Source organism: Eimeria necatrix, genomic scaffold, assembly GCF_000499385.1.
Source record: "Eimeria necatrix Houghton genomic scaffold, Enh_scaff365, whole genome shotgun sequence".
Lineage (NCBI taxonomy): Eukaryota > Apicomplexa > Conoidasida > Eucoccidiorida > Eimeriidae > Eimeria > Eimeria necatrix.
The window spans coordinates 24,248-35,211 of record NW_013654143.1 but is presented as its reverse complement, the minus strand read 5'-3'; the positions used below and the strand labels follow the sequence as shown (position 1 = coordinate 35,211).

Sequence of the window (10,964 nt, the reverse complement as noted above, 5' to 3'; positions counted from 1 at the left end):
ACAGTGCGCAGCAGTTGTCGAGAGCTCTTGAGCTTCTGTCTCGCACTCCGCATCCAAAGCAGAAACAATTCTTGAGAGCGACACTTCAGCGCACTTCCTGAAGCGCATCAGCAAATGTGACATACAGCAGGCTCTGGCGTATTATTCACCGTGCTTCAGTGCTCTCTGGCTAAGGCATGCTCACGGAAGCCTCTAGCCAGACTGCTGGCACGGGATGCCGAGGCCCAGTACGTTCTTTGTTCCCTTGAATACGAACTGAATCCATGATAGCGCTACTTGTCATCAAGCGAAAGACGCTGCGAAAAAGCGCGTGCACTTGAACAGAAAATGCCAGAACGAAGCGCAGTTGTTCCGTCCAGATAAAGCGACGACATACTTGGCTGCGTCGAGGCACTGCCCACCAGAAAGTCAGTCCAAGTGCTCAAGACCAACAAGGCAACGCTGGCGCGTTGAAAGTCTCAGCACGTCTGAAAGCAAGCTCCAGCTGTGCAGATCCGATTGGCCGGATTTTCAATATAAGCCTTCAATATCTGTGACGTTCTTTGCGGTGCAGGGGACCACTCGCGCTTTCCCGTTCTCATTTAGGCATACACTCAAGCACCCACGTAACAGCTCGCCACACATGTATCACAGCCGCGTACTCCACACTATTTTGCTCCTAATTCCAGCAGGCTTCTATCGGTACACACTCTGTTACTCGGCACCGAGTGACGAGTATCAGGGCGGAGCGTGGTCTTTCCGCGTTTCCAGCTGCAGCATGGCACTTACTGTCTGCGTCCATAGCATGCTTCATGCCAAAGTGGAGAGTGAGGGATCTCGGCGTACACGGCCGTAGGCGACGCGAGGTCGCTCTTCCTGAAATCGTCTTTGGGCGTTGCAGATGGGCAGTAGTATGACCAGCGAGTCATCTGTACGCAGCAGCAGCATGGGTATTGTGGAGAAAAACGATAAAAATTGTCATCACAGATGGACAGAGGCTTTCCAGCGTCTTGAAACCGGCTTCTTCTAGCATGTCACTGATCGTGCAGGTGGGTGCACGCAAAAGAGTTCGGTGCGGAATGTGTGCGTGCGCGCAGCTCCACAGCAGATAGCATACATCCCAAGCTCTGCACACAGCCACATCTCGCCGACGTGCGGCTGAACTGCAGAGACGGTGGCCAGCAGTCAAACGACACGCACTCCGCCCTTTTTGTGAAGCGGTTGCTAGCGACTCACGCCATCAGAGCCGCCCACACACGCGAATGCTCCCCGAAGCTGTGCTCTATGACATGCATATGCATCCAACATCCGCGAGCTCCCCGCTGATTATTCGCATTTCCGCAAAGCTTCAGTAGGGACACCAGGTAAAGCGAAGCCGCAGAGGAACCTGTTAGTACGTACCACACGATGTCGGCATTCAATGTGGACATTTTTCGTCGCCAAATGCAAATGTTACTCGTCGTCTGTTGTCTCAATCTGCCATTGTCTCTCCAGACCACGGAAGCCCAAAACCGCGTTATATCCTACATGCTATTGCATTCTTAACAAAACCAGCGACCTCGCAGAAACCATGCAGAGGCTCCCTTTCCGAGTTACGGAGGCGGCAGCGTCTGTTTGCGCGTCTTGCATTGCAGTTGTCCCCAGCTTAGCTCTTATCTTGCCTCATAGTTTGCACTCCTGTCATGCCTTCTAGTTTGCACTCTTGCACGCGTCACTCGTCCCCACAGCGTCCTGCGTGCAAGCCCTACTGTACGTATTCGAACTTGAATGCATCCTTGACTGGAAACGATTTCAATCAGTGCAGACGGACTAACGGACAACGGCTGTCAAGAACAAGCCGCAACTCCTGCAGCTGATGAACGATAGTTTCATTTTTTCCTCAGGGGTGCGCACCACACATGAGACCAATCCTTGTGACATGCCGTAATGCCTGATCCTAACAAAAAAGTCCACGATACCATGATCTCAAGCCTGGCGTCGTGTACTTCAGCGCCCATTACGCCTTTTTTATCATAGCAGCAACGCACGCTCTGCACCGTCTGTGGTGTGTGCAGTCTCCACATGCTCTATGAGTGCACACAGCAGCTGTCACTAAAACTCGAGCGAATGCGCTGGCGGGCAGCGGCGAGCTCACAGATAGAGATTCCCTCACAGACCGCAATGTCGCTGTGCACTTTCTGGTCATTAAATTGGCATTTTGTCAACCACACGAAGAAGTAGATCTTTCGCGAGCCCAGGAAGCAAAATATGTAGTGCTGAAGAGACGGACTGGATTGCGTGTAGACAGGAGCCCGTGTAATAACTTTGGGTGAACAGTGCTCCCCGCACACATGCATACGTGATGAGCTTCTGTGCCAACCGCCAAAGTGCTTGGGGGTGGGCTGCAGCGAGAGCGTATCATTTTAGTTGACGACATCGTACGTGTGAAGCCCTAAGAGCACTTCCCCAGTCGTTCCCGGCGTCCCTGCAGTTTTATCTGGTTGCCCATTGCGCCCGAAAGTGCAGCCTCGTTCTGTTAGGGCTGCAAGAGCTAAGCACCAAACCTTAGGTTTAGGTTTTTGATGCTCAGTAAGATGTGGCACGCAACTGTGATGCTGCTTTTCTAGTGGAGAGTTGAGCAACAAAAGCTTGGGAAGGCAGTCTCACCGCCTTTTAGCATTGTGCGAGATAGAAAGAGCAAGGCCTAACACTTTTTCATAATGCATTCATGAGGAGCACCTAGACTGAGCTTTATCCACGATGCATCATTCAGGTCTAACAATTCATTCAAGCTCCCACGCAACACGCAGCAATGCTCATTTCCTCGGGAAAATCTATGGATTACACTGAACCGATTCACTAAATTTAACACCGCGGCAGTGACACGTAGCCTTTCTGGCACAAAAGCAAGCAAGTCCATGCCAAAAACGTCTTCATTCTTCGACAAAAAGGCAAGCAGCATCTTGAACACCGAGGGAACCGCAAATTCTGCATAGGTCATTTGCCGTTAGTACAAAACTGGGCAGGAATGATTGAGCCAGAAGCAAACGTGAAAAATACACTGCCGTATATACCTGTATCTCACTTGTAGTCCAGTGCCGCACAGGTCTTGTAACAAGTAGATGCACAGTTTCTCACTACTATCACACATCAAATGCTAAAACACCTTTTTGGGTAGCAGAGCGCTGAGGAGCCAACGGGTGGGAGCCCAAAAGATCCAGTGCCCAACCGATTCAAAAATACAAGCCCTCAGAGTCGTGGACTGTATTTGCCAAGACACACTCTTCTCTCTGTCCTTGCTTCACTCAACGTGTGTCGTCAAAATGGCACAAAAGGATAAGTCTCCAACCATTTCAACGCACGCAGAGGCTCAAAGCCGCGTCCTTTCTTTGCGCTACGAACACCATCGCCGCCTCTTCTATCGAGCCACACACCCAACGTCCACGGGCAAGCAGCGCACTTTCTGCACTTGCTCAAGTAATTTAGTAGTTTGGTGGCAGTATGCGCTCTATACTTCTTTCGCTGGCAGTGGATTTTCACTTATTTTGAATAGACACATTGAAAAATACAGTGTGATTAGCTGAATGCCGCACCACGCCGCCACTCGCCTGTATAGCTGAAATGTTTGTCTGGAAAATGTTCACAGCATCAACACTGACTTTAGCAATGGGTCGCTGTCAGTGTAGAGTGCCAAAGAGACGAACACGACCAAAAATCGACAAGCTGCGTGTTGAGCTCTCTTCAAACTATTCTAGCTTTTTTTCTGGAAAGCAGTGCGCAACACTCTCTCTGGAGAGCGTGCCGTTCAATTTGTCCTTGCTGCCTTCAGCCTACCGCATAACCAGTTATCCATACTTTTGTTAACTATCTCTGTAAGGCATATAATGACGTATAACAGCGTGAGAAAGATAATCCCGTTTCAGCAGTGATAGAGGCAGTGTTGTGATCTTGCCAAATTTACCCGCCTTCGAGAATCGCAATCATTGGAAAGCTGTTGACTAGCCAGCTACTCTCGTTAAATGTGTTTTCTTGAGGCCCCACGGAATGTGACGCCTTGCGTTCCACCTATCAAGGCCAAACAATTGGCACTTTTTGCGTGAGAGCAGTCACAATGCCGTACACATCATCTGCGTAGTCTCTCTTACAATTCAATGTAGCATCTGCGTCTAATATTGGGCGAGTTCCCACCTTCAGGGCACCATGTGACAAGAGAACAAAAACGCGTCTTTAACATCCAGACCATGTTCTTTTTAATCACTGAGAGCCGCGAGCAGGAACGGTTCTACTATATACAGGTGGATACTTCACTTAGACGCTGTTGCCATAGATTTTACTCTGTCACGGTTGCACTATTTGATCATCGTTGTCCACTAAACGGTGATACTCACGAATGAGCCTGTGCACTCCAGAAAGCTGTATGTCGGCTATGGAGTGTATGCAGTGTATGCAGATCACGTTGGGATGTCCACGAAGAGCACAAGTGAAGCTTTGAAGCACACCAAGGTACAGTGAGGAACTCCAATATATCCGCATCACTTCTAGAAGTGATGATGGTGTCTTGAAGTTCCAGATGTTTCCAAAACCACAATAACCAGCGGTAAGCACAACACCGCTCAAGTGTCCTGTCGTTGTTCAAAGCAATTTGTGCTTGCCGGGCAGGCACTAGGGATAGCACTAAGTTGCCTGCGTTGCGTCAAGAAGTGTTTGGAATGAATCTGAGTGCACAAAGCAAAAGATTACCAAGTTAATTGCATAGTGATAAAACTATGGTCCAAAATACAGCACGATGAAGCCATTAAGAATGACGGCAGTCAAGCAGCTCACAACTGAGTAAAATCGACCATGCGGCATTCGCTGTGAGATCGCAGAGCACGTCACTAGAATCTACTAAGCATATAAAGCATTCGTTAAAATATTAGCTACTTCCGCATCTTTCAACATGCCATTCAATGGACCAGCATACCACAATTACGCAAGTTACTTACGCCTACGGTCTAACGCCGATGATTAATTCCCCAAAGCATCATAGACACAGTTGGCACTGCTTAGAAAGACGTGTAGCAGATACGATGCGTAAGATATGTGCAAACACGAGCTAGGGAAAGCACTTTCTGCGAAAAAGGTGTGTTAAAGTGGAATAGGGGTTTTATCGCTAACTACGAAGCTCCTGCGTACGGAATTTTGCAGTCTACGCGCAATGGAACTTTTTCCGTAGAACAACATTCGGCGTACCGGATTCTTTTGTGTGTTTACTTGCAATTACAGCTTCCGAGGGAACCCCAATTACTTGAGTCTACCTAACATACATCCTGATTATTGTAGGCTCATCGTACAATCTTTCGGAAGCTTACTGCAGCCATCTCAAAAGCAGTACCGATGGAATTTCTTCTCCGTTTGATCTTCGCGTCAGAAATCCAACTAGTCCAGAGCTATCTGATGTTCTGAAATGCCTGCTCATGCGTATTCGTGTCGTTGTCCGCCAAAGCCACATAAAATCATGTAGGACTGATATTATTCTATAGCCTTCCGTTTTTTCGCCCATGTCAGGGAGGAAGCATTCACGACTCCATATATTCCCATACGGGTTGAACTAGCTCACTTTCCTTGTACGTCACTTCAGTCGGTGTCGACAGAAGTTGAAGTTTGCTTAAATGGTAAGCTCTCCCAAACACTCCATCGGCAAGAGCAGTGCCATGCACCTGGACGAACACATCCAGTTCTTAGCCTTTCACTAGTGCAATTAACTTCAAAAGCAGCGTTAGCCCGTACCTTCTGCGTGTTCCCTTGATTACAACCTTTGCAAGAGGCTCTATGACCCCGAATTCGCACTACGTCATTGCTACGCACAACGTCTCTTCCACATCGTACTCGCAGACGCCTAGCATGCTTCAGTGTTGAGCGACCTCCAATCGAACAGAAAATATCTAGGTAATCTTACCCCACTCCCAGATGTCATGGTCCTTCCAAAGTTTGTTAGATAAAGAAAGCACTTGATCGGTATCCGCTGTAAGCACAACACTAGTCAGTGGGTGATTGCGCTCTGCCAGCGAGTATTTCGTAGTCATGTTTGCAACTTCGCCACTCGAATGATAAGCCTTTTGAGCCTGGTCTTTGTTCTGTTTTTCAGCTGAAGCAGTTCCAGAGTCGGCGCGTGCGGCTAACCTTGATGGCATTCCCTTCGTCTACACATTAGGTGCAGCCTGCTCCTGCTTCCAAAATACTCTTAGGGAAGGAGCAGCAGTTTCTAGCTAGCTTCGAAATATATGATACCGATACCCCCGTTTTTCCCAGTGTACAGGTGGATGGGCAGCATGCACGTTTCGTTGACCTTGCCACCCGGTTCCTCTTGCTAGATATTACGGAAATGAAACCTTTCCGCGAAATTACTACATCTCATGCTGCCGCTCCACAAGTGTATTGCTTTTGGGTGTCTCCCGCGACTTCCGTAGTGACTCACTGAGTCCAAGTCTTCGGCGCTTTCTTCAGGCTGTTGCCCCTTCGTCTCCTCGTCTCCCCTAGCTTCTTTTAATCGAACTGCCTTGGAGACGGTTGTTGCTAGTGTAATGGCGAGCATAGTAGCCATAATGACAGCTAGCTGAGCCCGGATCGGTGACGATCGCCGTTTGCGTCTCACCGGATGTTCCGATCTATAGACGAGCTTGTTCTCATTCGTTTCCTCAGGCAGATTAAAAGTTTCTTGGACGTAGAGGCCTGGTAAGCCAATATTTCTTTGGGTAGTTTCCTCCCGTGCAGCCGCAACAAGCACTGCACAAGAGGAAACAATAGTTATGAAGCCAAGCATTTTAAGATGAAGAGGATTAAAACGCAAATATTTTTTCGAGCTTCATCACAATGGAATTTCTGCGTCTCTGCGCAAGCAGTTAGACAGGGATTGCATCAATGTTGCGAATCGAGCGCACTTTGGCGCCTCGCTCTCTTGACTTTTATTCCCAGTGGCTCCAAACAGCGTTGCTGTGCCGCCAAACTCCCTGAATTAGATTTCATTTTACGAAAGTTGCATTTTCCGTTCCATATTCCAAGTTTTCACTCTAGTTTCGTGCAAAGTACCAGGAGCTCGCTGGTGAAACTTGGTGATGCATGCGAGGCCGAAGGTCGAGGCCGAAGGTCCGCAGCGATCGTTCTGTCGAAACAGTTGAAATAATAATTGTCAAACACTTGCTCAAGTAATGGAGCCGCAGGAACACTTCCTAACACATTAAGCAAAGACAAGAGATGTTGGTTCTCAACTGCACAAAGGTGAGGTTGGTTACATCACTCACCAGCCAGTGCTCTGGCACACTATTTTGCTCATTTTCATTGACTGCTTGTAGTTATTCTCGTGTATAGATCAGCACGTGCCTGCACTCTGTTAGGACATTACTCCGAAGGTGACGGCGATGCATGCGTCCCCCACAGATGCGGTTTCGCCACTTCGTTCAGACTGTCGCACGACAGTTGAGTTAGGTAGATCGCTGAGGAACGCACTGTGGAACGTTCTTCCTTTCATCGTCAACTTGTTCTATGACAGATCATCCATGAGCACTGTTAAGGACTGGTGTGCACAAGCTGAGCATGGGAAAGAAGGCTTTCTGACTACTAGAAAACGTTTTCATTCTTACCTATAAACCAGTATTACAGTGAAAGCAGCTGCGCTGATAAATCGAAATCCGCAGTAGGTAGAATGTCGCATGTGGAACTAATTGTTAAACAGCGCCTTCAGGAGCAGCTAAGCACTAGCTTCCAGAAGAAAGTCTGGCACGACTAGCTGGACCTGCGCGGCTTTGTCCAGAACAAAAAGGAATAGCTATGGAGTGCTAAGTGTGTGGATTCTTTACTGCAAGCTCGGGACCAAACGAAGCTAGATGGGTTGAAGATCCAAAGCACCAAATTAACTGCTAAGAATAGAAAGCTCAGGAAGAAAAAGACTCTCACCCGGAGATGCAGTGCACCATGATATAGCTCGGAAACAGGCTCATGCAACCCAGGCAAAAAAACCGCTCAACAAGCCCTTGCCGGCGCTATAATCTGCATCATTAAGATTGGGCTGCATCGTCACGCTACACAGTGCAGGCGTACAGGAATCAGCTTTCTGACCAATCAAAAGAAAAAGCAGCGCAGTGCTACCCTCCATATAGTGGCCGTACCTCGCTCTAGGCGTCATTGACTGTAACACAGAAGCAGCCTCAGAGAACAACGAAAAGGCGTCTAGCTTGAAAATTGGCCGGCTAAAGGGAGGTCCACTGATGTCTCACTTGAAGAAGAACAGAAACCCCGATGAGGCAGTCTGGCGAGGAGGCCTGCGGGCTCCTGAGCACCGCAGAGCATTATTGCCCATCAACCACGAACTCAAAAGCGAAAGACGCACTTGTCACTTGTTGTGTGAACCATGCTTAGTATCGCATCCACTACTGCCAGTCATGCGGCTTCTGCGAAAAAGCTCCACGGAGAAGAAACTACATGGCTGGACTTGTACGCGCAGCATCGTCACCATCGTTTATGTTTGGATAAGTAAGTCATAGTACCATTATCTGTAGCTTCTGCTGCTTTTTGTCAGGACGTGCCGCTACAGATCCGCAGTCCAATGTGCACTCTTATCTACCCTATCATTATACAACTAGCCAGCCATATCCAATAAAACTGCAGGTGGTCATTCCCCTGTTGGCATGGCGCTGCTACATGCCATCACACCTAGCGCTTTCAGTTATGAGCAAATTTATTGACCTGAAAGGATGTTCCTGTCTACTTCTGAGCAATTTTACCCAGCAATAAATGCATGTCTGGTCTCTTGAAACACAACAGAATGCCAAGCTCCACATAACCAACCTGCGGGCGCTGTTTTTGATGCCGCTGTTTCTGGGGATGGTTTTGCAACTGTTGCTGTTGCGCTTGTTGCCGCAGAGGAGCTTCTCGCAAACTTCTGGTCAGGACACAGTTACTAAGGTAGCCATGATCACTGCCCATGCAGCCTGCACCTTTTTAAAAGTCAGCTACCCGAGCAGTTTATGCTGTTGGCACGCGTACTGTTGATAAGGAAACCTGGCTTTCACGAAGTACCTCGCGCCACCAGAATCAGCGACGACTGCCACTACACAAGAACCGTGCATGCAAAACTAGTTGATGCAGCAGTAGCCGCCCCCGCTGCTACTGCTGCTACACAGTATCGTCGTGGAAGTGCCACTTGACCCCTTTTGGGCCCCGCAAACCCCTGGAGTCGCAGTAGACTCTGTCGTCCACTGGTGGCTGTTTCTCTGTGTTGCTGCTAAGCATTGAGAGCAGCGAAATGCAACACGCCTTGACTCCTAAGGCAGGCGACCACTGGTCATACAGGATAGAGAGACAAATATGTCCGTTGCTGTAGACGTGGGGGTGAACGGGGACAAAAGGAGCCACGAATACCAACTCCGGAGAGTCTGCAAATCCAGAAGCAGCAGAGACACAAACAAATTGTGCATCGGCTGCATTTGAAGCCCAAATTCGTCAAGAACTACACGCGGCGCGGCAGGTCCCCCTTCAGGGCATGTAGCACTATCTGTATTGCTGGCTACTTGGCATGTATTAAGGCTTTCTTGAAATGGCTTGCTCTCATAGTCAGTGTTTGAATCTTGCAAGTTCTTAGCCTGCGACTTCGGTTGGAAGTGGCTCTAGAAATGCTACGAGGTGATTCCTATTTCTAAATCCTCAGGTACAATCCACGGCCTCCGAGGAGAAATGTCTTCCTCTTTAGTAGAAAGCTAATTGACTGCTGGCCCAGGGATTCAGTCCCACCAATGGGATACTTCGGAAAGAACTTGAAGCTCAGGAGGAAAGGATCGTTTGCGTATGCGGTGTCTGGAGCTCCTTCAATGGCAACGAGCCATCGAACTCCATCGACAGCTGCTGCTCTGTACTGCAACAAAGACGGGGGAAAGCGTGAAAGCAGTCGAGCGGCTTTGCTGTTCTTGCTGTTGCTGCTGCTGCTGCTGCTGGGTCCAGCTTTGATGGCCGCAGAAGAAGTGTTTCCACAGCTACGCCCATCCCCGAGCCCCTCCTGCTGAGATGCTCCTTGCTGCTGCTGCTGCTGCTGCTGCCACTGTTGCTGCTGCGGACGGGGGGGGTGTGCAGCAGAAAGAAACTCAGTCGCATCAAGGTCCGCATACTCAAGAGGAAGTACCAAAACAATCCCATCCAAAGCCTCTCGCAGGAACGTCTGCCTCTCCTTTTCAAGTCTAAACACACACTCTAAAAAAGAACCTCTCAAATGAACAGCTGTGTTGCTTTGATTGAATGGAGCGGAAACAAAGGGAAAAAGCATGTGCTGCAGCAGGACAAGCAGGTTAAGCAGCAAACCCCGAGGTTTTGACCCAGTATAGTCACTTGCCTTTTAAACATTGTTGTATTTCCCCATCTACGACTCAGTTCTCGCCGGCCTTCTTCTGGGGAAAAAGGCACAAGCGCCTCCCTAGCCGGTGTTGCCGTTGGCGCTGCTGCAGCCGCAGCAGCTGCTGCTGCTTCTGGTGCGAAAGTTAACTTCAGTGCCTCTTCTGATGCTGCTGTTGCTGTTGATTTCGTATTGCACGGGTTTTCTGCTGGCGATGATGCTGACGCTGCGATGCTCCTGTCGTTCTTTCTCATACTGCTACTGCTGCTGTTCATGCTGCTGCTGCTACTGCTTGCCGTGCTGCTGCTTCCGCTGCTGCCCCGAAACCAGCCCCTTCTTCCGCCCGAGACTCCTCCCTCTCCCTGAATGCCAAGCTGCTGTACATTTCCCATTTCTAACACGACGAACTCATCCAAAAACTCTCTTCCTTCTGTTAGTGCTGCGATGGCCTTAATTACCTTGGATGTTTCACCTATTCCTCACATGGACTCGCTGAAATATTCAGCCCGAAGCTGCAGTTAACTGTTGCTGCATTGCTGCTGCCTCTGCTACTCCAGTGGTGTCTACGATAATTGCTGCTACTGAGGAGGTGCGGAAGCTTCGGGACATTGATATTGTTGGCACTGTATTTGTACTGAAGCGATGTCCT

At 49.1% G+C, this 10,964-nt stretch overlaps 1 protein-coding gene across 1 annotated transcript; it reads right to left on the bottom strand.

Annotated features, from left to right (window-relative positions):
• Positions 1–9,108: 9,108 nt before the first annotated feature.
• ENH_00047510 (ubiquitin-conjugating enzyme domain-containing protein, putative) lies at positions 9,109–10,707 on the bottom strand (the record flags this gene model as incomplete). Its single annotated transcript, XM_013581090.1, has 3 exons — positions 9,109–9,368; positions 9,724–10,163; positions 10,325–10,707. The coding sequence occupies 3 exons, from the start codon at positions 10,705–10,707 to the stop codon at positions 9,109–9,111; spliced, it is 1,083 nt and encodes a 360-aa protein (XP_013436544.1).
• Between the last annotated feature and the right edge of the window lie 257 nt (positions 10,708–10,964).